The sequence below is a fragment of the Centruroides sculpturatus genome, unplaced genomic scaffold (assembly GCF_000671375.1).
Source record: "Centruroides sculpturatus isolate CEXI.00-Female unplaced genomic scaffold, Cexi_2.0 scaffold162, whole genome shotgun sequence".
In the NCBI taxonomy this organism is placed as follows: domain Eukaryota; kingdom Metazoa; phylum Arthropoda; class Arachnida; order Scorpiones; family Buthidae; genus Centruroides; species Centruroides sculpturatus.
The window spans coordinates 592,920-600,693 of record NW_019384555.1 but is presented as its reverse complement, the minus strand read 5'-3'; the positions used below and the strand labels follow the sequence as shown (position 1 = coordinate 600,693).

The 7,774-nt window shown below is 30.6% G+C and overlaps 1 protein-coding gene across 1 annotated transcript; it reads right to left on the bottom strand.

The window, feature by feature from the left end:
* Positions 1–5,490: 5,490 nt before the first annotated feature.
* LOC111623803 (putative defense protein 3) lies at positions 5,491–7,193 on the bottom strand. The gene is made up of 5 exons (XM_023366503.1): positions 6,980–7,193; positions 6,648–6,855; positions 6,465–6,551; positions 5,744–5,801; positions 5,491–5,511 (listed from the first exon to the last, which is right to left on the bottom strand). Exons 1-5 carry the CDS (start codon positions 7,176–7,178, stop codon positions 5,491–5,493), a joined length of 573 nt encoding a protein of 190 aa, XP_023222271.1. The 5' UTR covers positions 7,179–7,193.
* Between the last annotated feature and the right edge of the window lie 581 nt (positions 7,194–7,774).

The window sequence follows — 7,774 nt, the reverse complement described above, 5'->3', positions numbered from 1 at the left end:
AATTATTCATAAAGAAAAAGATATTTATCTAAGAAAATTCAAAGAGCACTTCGAAATCATTAATAAAAACAAAACCATAAACCTAAATGATGGAATGGAGGTAGACGACGCGTGGGAGGAAATGGGAGGAGCTAAAGGGAAAGGGAAAAGAGGGGGAAACGGTCTAAAAATGCCTTAGGGGACATAACATCAACACTGGGCAGATGTCGATCTAAAACTTAAAACAGGTTAGTTAACCATTGTATAACTATTGTAGTAATTTACCGATGTAATAATTAAATTTACCAAATTTATAGAAATGTAAAAATCCTGAAGAGGGGTGCAAATTAAAGAAAATATTGCACCCGAAATGCATAGAAAATAAAGAATACGAAAAAAAAGCTTTGTCTCTGATTAACTGCGGTCCAGGCACAAAAACGGGGGTTATCTAGGTACAATTAACCCATAAAGTTTTGTTTTTCATCAATTTTTTGAGGAAATATATTTGAAAAATTGATCTTTTAAAAGTAATAAAAATTAATTCCTTATAGCTTATAGCCAACCTGAACTCAGAAAATGCTAATATTGAAGTGTGGATAATTTCTAAACAACCACCATACAAGCAAACTGAATTTAGTATTAGGAGGAGGATGTAATCAATTTACCTCTCTCAATAGATGACAAGATCGCTCTTAGCAAACATGGCATCAAGACTTTAGATGTGGCAGATTTATCAAGTTATGAGTTTTGCAGCATACTTTTTTCTTTTGTAAATCCAAGTTTGTGAAGCAATGCATTAAAGGTGATGCTACCTTGGAAAGGGAGAATTTCTAGCTTGAGTGACAATTGCTTTTGAAAGCAGATTCGAAAGTCCGAAAGATGGAGGTTGGCAACTATGCATTTGCTAATGACAGATGGTGTAACTTAATCTCGATTGGCAGGAAAATGAATGATATTAAATGACGAAAAAATTCCAAATCGTCATCAATCATTTACTTTGTATAAGAAAATTATTAAATCATGAGAGATGATGGTTCTTACAAGTCTGTTCAGATTTTAAAATATAGAATACAGTATATGGAAAAGGTTTATTTCGGTCGAGTGCACTAGTTATTCTGTAAGGATTTTAGGCCATCCTTATACAGGGTGTATCAGAATAATGTTTTAAAAATTTGAGAGATTGTAGAGGTTGAAATTTTGAACGTTTTGATATAAGGAACCCATAGCCGGAAATGTGATATAAAGTTTCTACAGCAGTAGGAAGTGCTTGACCGCCCTTCACTTTGTAGTTACCCTTCTATCCATTGACATGTTATTGTTCTTGACTTCTTCCTCTGAGATTATGTAAAGTCCCTTGTGTACATAACACCTGTAGGAACAGTTCGTGAGCTTACGGTGGATATACACCTGTAGGAACAGTTCTTGTATATCCAGATACAGTAAGATCTCTGTAAGATACCATGCTCCCCTCTGATGGTATGAAATGTCATCAGAGGGAGCGTGGCATCTTACAGAGAGTTGGACAAAACATGGTTCGTCATTGCACATTATGTAACAAAGTTGATGGTCGTCACATTGAACATTTACTCTAAAGTAGTGCATCCGCTGATTCAATGTACAGTTTGATTGTACTCTACTATTTTGTCAATAAAACTTGTCATAAATACTGTATTCTGCTGTTTCATTCAGCATACCAAGTGCAAAGTGCTGTAGAAACTTTATATCGCATTTCCGGCTATGGGTTCCTTATATCAAAATGTTCAAAATTTCATCCTCTACAATCCCCCAAATTTTTAAAACGTCATTCTGATACACCCTGTATAAGTAGAGATTTTTCTTCACAAGATAAGAAAAACCATAGAAGGCCATATATCTTGATTTTGAGTGGATGAAACTAAACACTGGTAGTCGGTTATGTTCGTGCCCGATGGATAGGCTGGCCGTGTGGAGTTTTCTGGGTTTTATTTATGCATCTAACGCCTAAGTAGTGGCTGGTTTCTGGTAAAAAGTTGGGCGATATAATATGGACGTAGCCTGGATATAACATTCTTACGTCAATAAACGTGTAAGAATGTTACATACAGAATAAGTAATGACCATTGATGATTGATCGTAAGTGAATACGTGCTCGAAAAAAGCTCGCTTTCAGTGCTCCCTGCAACTCCTTTACCCGTTAATGCATAAATAAGCCATTCTACCCACTTTGGAAACTGCTAACTTAGCCTATTTTAATAATAAATTGTTGTTTTTGTATTTTCTTTCTTGAATACTAATGTATCAATTTTTTATATGTTCCAACCATTAATAATTAAAACAACTTTTTGTTATGTTAAATATATGAAAAGTTTTATTCATTTAATTATAATTTAGTCATAGAAGAGATAAAATTAAAAATTACTAGTAAATTTTTATGTAAATATGAAATAAAATATAATAGCAATTTTCTTACATTTTATACATTAATAACAACAACAAATTTTTTTACAGAACATATTCTCAATAAAAATAATTGCAGTATGGAAAATATAAGAGAGCAGATTGAAAGTTTAAAATCTAAAGAACAACATCTTGATGAGCAAATTAAAAATCTCAGAGAAGAGTGTGTATATTTTCAATAATTTCCTTATTAGCTATTTTTAAAGAACATCGTGTAAAATATAAACTGATTAATTAAAATTAAATTATTACTTATATCTTCCATTCATTTCAAGAAAAGAATAATAATGTTTGTAGAAAAAAATTATAATTAACCATTTTATTGAAGTTATTGATATCAATAAAGTAGTTGCAAATATTAATGGTATTTTCAAGCACTCAGACCTGTTTCCAAAGTTATTCAATTACATAATTATTTTTTAAAACACAAGTTCTTCATATATTTAAAAATATTTAATAAACTATGAATATTTTTAAATATTACTATTTTATTGAGTAGCTTCTGAAGATGAATTCTTATGCTTGAAGATATTAAGTTATATCTATTTTTAATATTAATAAATTAAATAATTGTTTAAAGTATTATTTTCATATATTTTTGTTTGACTTTAATCATTTTAAGATTTGATAAATTAAGAATTTATTGAACATATGTCATATTGTTCAATAAACTCATTTTTGTTTATAAAATTTTAATCCTGAAAACAGTATTAAAATCAACAAAAATTTCTGAAAGAGACATATGTCATAATTAAACTATTTAATATAAAATGATAACTACTTTAACATTGAGTCACAGTAATAATGTCTATGAAACTTTCACAGATTATTTAATCTCAAAAATATATCTTTTACCTCACCAAATTTGATTTTAAAAAATAATCAATAATTTAATGATTATTGTGATTTTTCTAAATTACTAATAATAAGTGTAATAAATAATAAACAATTTTTTTTATGAAACAGGAGTCTTGAACTTCATAAAACTTCCACAGCCTCAACTGAGTATTGTCCAACAAAGATACGTGAAATGATCTGTAACTAAATTTCGGTACAAATCAAAGCTTGAATCTTATTTTCAAATGTAATCCACTAATATAAAACTTGTTTGTTTAATATTAAGTTTTTTGGGCGGGGCATGTCTTGACAGCCGAGGCTGCTGGTGACTTTTCCTTCTCGCTTCGACACACAGGAAGCTTGTGAACTAGTAATTTTTTTTAATTAATTTAGTTGTAAGGAAAAAATTAGAATTAGATATAATTTATTATCCTTTGAAAAAAAAAACTAAATACTGACATTCACCGGTAAAGCGAGGAAGACCACCATTAAACTGTACTAAACTGGGCAACAAGAAAGATCAATCACCTTCGACTAACTCCAAACTTATAACAGACTTCAATCTATATGTGGATAAAGACTCACAGGATACGTCCTCGGTTGTAATTGATCCTCATACAAACATAGTGTCACAGAGTCCACAGAAATCCCCAGGTGAGTCAAATGTAATTTGTCCTGCCTCATTAACTAATCCAGGCAACTCATCAGACACTTCAATGACAGTTTTATGGTATAGAATTTCGGATTTAATAAATACTACGAATGATAGACACTATAATCAAATAACTTCCATAGAAGAAGATTTAGATTTAATTCATGAAAGTATTCGAGAAACTAAAGAATAGTATCAAAAAAGGGAAGTTAATCTGAAACAACAAATTGATAACTTAAAAGCAGAAAAAGAACTTATGTAATTCAAAATGGACACTTTAGTCAATGGTCTCCATTATAATAATATAATAATGCATAATTATCCTATTTCGGAAAACATCTCTATAATAATGCATAATTATCTATTTCATAAAATTTTATCAAATCATTATTAGACTTGCCGACTGTATCACAGGATGATGTTCAGATATAATTTAACTAAACAAGTCAACCAACCAGTTATATTGAAATTATCAGATCTGGGATCGAGTTTTTACTGCTTTTATAAAAAAGAAACAACAAAATCTACAGGAAGATTGGAAGAATATGCAGCTTTCACCAGACAAAGGAGTCAAGAGAAAGACAAAAACATTTACTCCCAACCTATAATAATGAAATAAGAAAACAAAACCATCAAATAAAACTATGTAATGACATCTTGTTAATAGGCCAACATAGACTAACATATAGTATGAACACAGGAAAATTAGTTTGTGAATAATTTTTTGCCATTTCCCTTGCCAATGAAACCGAAAAGATGATATCAGACAAACTAAGGGAATTTGATAATGGATATTTATAGAAAGACTAAAGCAGGGGTTAAAAAACTATGAATTGATATACAGAATCATTTGATATAAAGACTCTGGTGTATTGCAAAGTGAAATTTTAATTCCTTTGTCACTTTCCTTATATGTTAATGAACTGGTGGATCGTATCAATCTATCTGGCCTTCCAGGTTTGTATATTTCTGTTGATAAAGAGCTTCATATATTGATGTATGCTGATGATAGTCATTATAGCAGCTACTCCAAATTTTCTACAGAAAAAATAAATATTTTAACAGAATTTTGTGACCATTTTGATTTAAAATGTGGCCTTTATTAACAGCATTAAAAGTATCTAATGTTAATACTTACAAGAAATTATTTCATTTGTTAATAAACTCTGAGTTGTCTTATAGATTTCCTATCTGGGAGATGAACCATTTTCAAGATCTAGAAGTTATTTTTTGTATATTTTTTTGTCAGATTTATAAGCTTTCCAGATTGATTCCAGGATATATGATACGATTAATAATGGGATGTTTTAGAATTTCAGTTTTGTTGATTAAGTTCTGGATAAGAATTTTGGAAATGTCAGAAGATTATATTACCATAGAATGATTAAAATACAATCTGATAACTCTAACAACAAATATAATTGGATACTTTCACTAAAGAAATAGTGGATTATTTTGTCAAATGTGATAAAATGGTACTTGCCGATAATTATAAAATCTTATTGTGAACAAAGTATACAGAGAGACTGGTCTGAGGTAGAACAGAATGTTCATTGTAAATTACATTGTTCTTTTAAATCACATTTTTACACAGAATGATATCTTAACTGAAATATTAATTATTTTGTTAAACATACTTTAATACAACTAAGATTTAATCAAAGTTTTATTGTATTGTATTATTTAATAAGAAAATTTGTATTAATCTTAATGAAAAATATGCATATTGTACTTCGGTCAAAATGAGACTTGGAAACACATCTTTTTGTTTTGTAATAGATATATCATATTTTACTCTACAATCATATCTCAATTTCAACAACAGGAAGACATTATTACCTTATCTTCTGCCTGTGAAGATGTATCTTGAAAAACTGTATTATTTCTTTTTGTATGTCTAAAGTTAAGAATATAATTATACTTTTGTATATTGTAAAATCTGTTATATTATGAGTTGTATACTAACAATAATGTTTATAAAAATGTACGTATTCNGCATGACAATATGACATGTTGAATACATGTCATATTGTCAGGAAATTCCGGAATACAGACACACACTGACACATTTATTTAACTTTTGTTTTGTTTTGGTTGCTATCTGTGCCTCGACTCTGGTCCGGCATAGCACACAGTAGGATTTCTCATTTCCCGGGATTCCGGGAAAAAAGTTAACTGTTTTCCGGATATAATTAATTATTTTTAAAATATAAAATAAATCTTAAAATCGAATGATATAATTATTTTTTAACTAACTTAATACGCCCCGTAACCTCCAAAATAACTGGAAGTGAGGTGATGGAAATATAACGACATCTCGCATTTAAATGTTAGACGCGTGAAGAAAACCTCGAAAACTGAACTCGGGCAGCCCGTTAGCCAGGAGCGAACCCGCGACCAACTAGTCTTTTTATTTAGCGGTGGTATCCACTCGGCCAGAAACCGTAATCTGTCAAACGATTTTTAGCGTTATAGCGTCTCAAGTCGACAAATTAATCGAGCACAAAAAATGTAATAATGTGACACGAAATTTAATTTAAAATAATATACAAACAGTTACTTAAATCTCGGCAAATAAAATCCATCCGCAGGTATTGCGGCTAAAAGATTACTATAATAAGTATCGAATGATCTCACTATCGTTCCTCTGCAAAAAAGGAAAGTTGACTCAGATTTTATCAAGTTTCTTATCAAACAATGAATACGTTACATTGATTTTTTAAGTTTCAAACGCTCTACTTACAAGAAAATGACTTCCCCTATTTTTTTGTTAGATGGCGGGGTCCATATTAGAGTAGCCGAAATTTTAGGTCTAGCGTTAGTGTGAGTTACGGCGGAACACGGTAATGTATCCATTCCTTGGCTTTTTAACCAAGTTCCGATTCTCTCGTTTGTAACGGGATCGATCGCTGCTATGAGAAAACCTTTAAACGGAGCGCCTCCTAAATCGACTAGAAAAGTATAAAATGGATTAATAAAGAACTATCTCAATTGGTTGCTTACGCATAAAGTACGTTTTCACGCACACATATTACTTACTACGAACAATCGAATAATCTCGTATTACGAACTTACCAATTATTTTTTTCGACGTTTCGTTATAATGATTAGAAGAGGCTACAAACGTATAAGGAGAATTTGAATTTTTTGAAGGTTTCGTCGTAACGTGTCGAGGAATCATGGATTCGCACGTTTCGGCAGTGGCACCTTGAGGAAAGGCGCCGGCTCCCGCACACAAAACAATAAGCGCAAAGAGCGATATATCGACGGACATATTCTCAACTGTTACAAATTGTGAATGTATAGTGTTTTTTTATTATAAAATTATAAGATATATTTAATATCTACAATAATTCTAAATTTAGAGTGGATGGCCTTTGTCGTTATTATGATTCCATTATATTAGTCTCGAATGATAGACGAAGCGGAGCGAAACTTTTTAGTTACGCCGTCGTTGCCGAATTGTATCGGTTTTTTGTGTAGCAAAAAGTAATACTATCGATAATTATTATAAGAGAGATTGATTATTCTAATTTATTCGTAGATACTTATGAATTTAAATTTTAATATAGCGGACGCTCTTTTAGAAATGATTATTAAAATTTAATTATTTTTTCCGAAATTGGATTATTGTATAATGAAAATATGTTTTCACTAGCTGTTACCCGCGACTTCGTCAGCGGAGGTTTTGCAAGCAAACCCCATTTACATCCAATATTTCAATAACCATAGTAATTGTTATATAACACCTACCGCTGAAGAGAATTGCCGAAAATCAAACGAACTATTTTCAATTTGATCAATTTTCTGAAACGTTTACAATCGTTCTATAATCGAACCAATACGCAATAACAAATTCGAATTTAAAAC

What these genes read in the sequence shown, in the direction of transcription:
- LOC111623803 (XM_023366503.1), bottom strand. Translation starts at nt 7,178, where the DNA reads ATGTCCGTCGATATATCGCTCTTTGCGCTTATTGTTTTGTGTGCGGGA. An exon ending in AACGTCGAAAAAAATAATTG is followed by an intron (nt 6,856 to 6,979) that starts GTAAGTTCGTAA and finishes ATACTTTTCTAG; the next exon opens with TCGATTTAGGAGGCGCTCCG. An exon ending in CTTCACAGGCAGAAGATAAG is followed by an intron (nt 5,512 to 5,743) that starts GTAATAATGTCT and finishes TTAATATTTCAG; the next exon opens with TTAAGATATCATTCTGTGTA.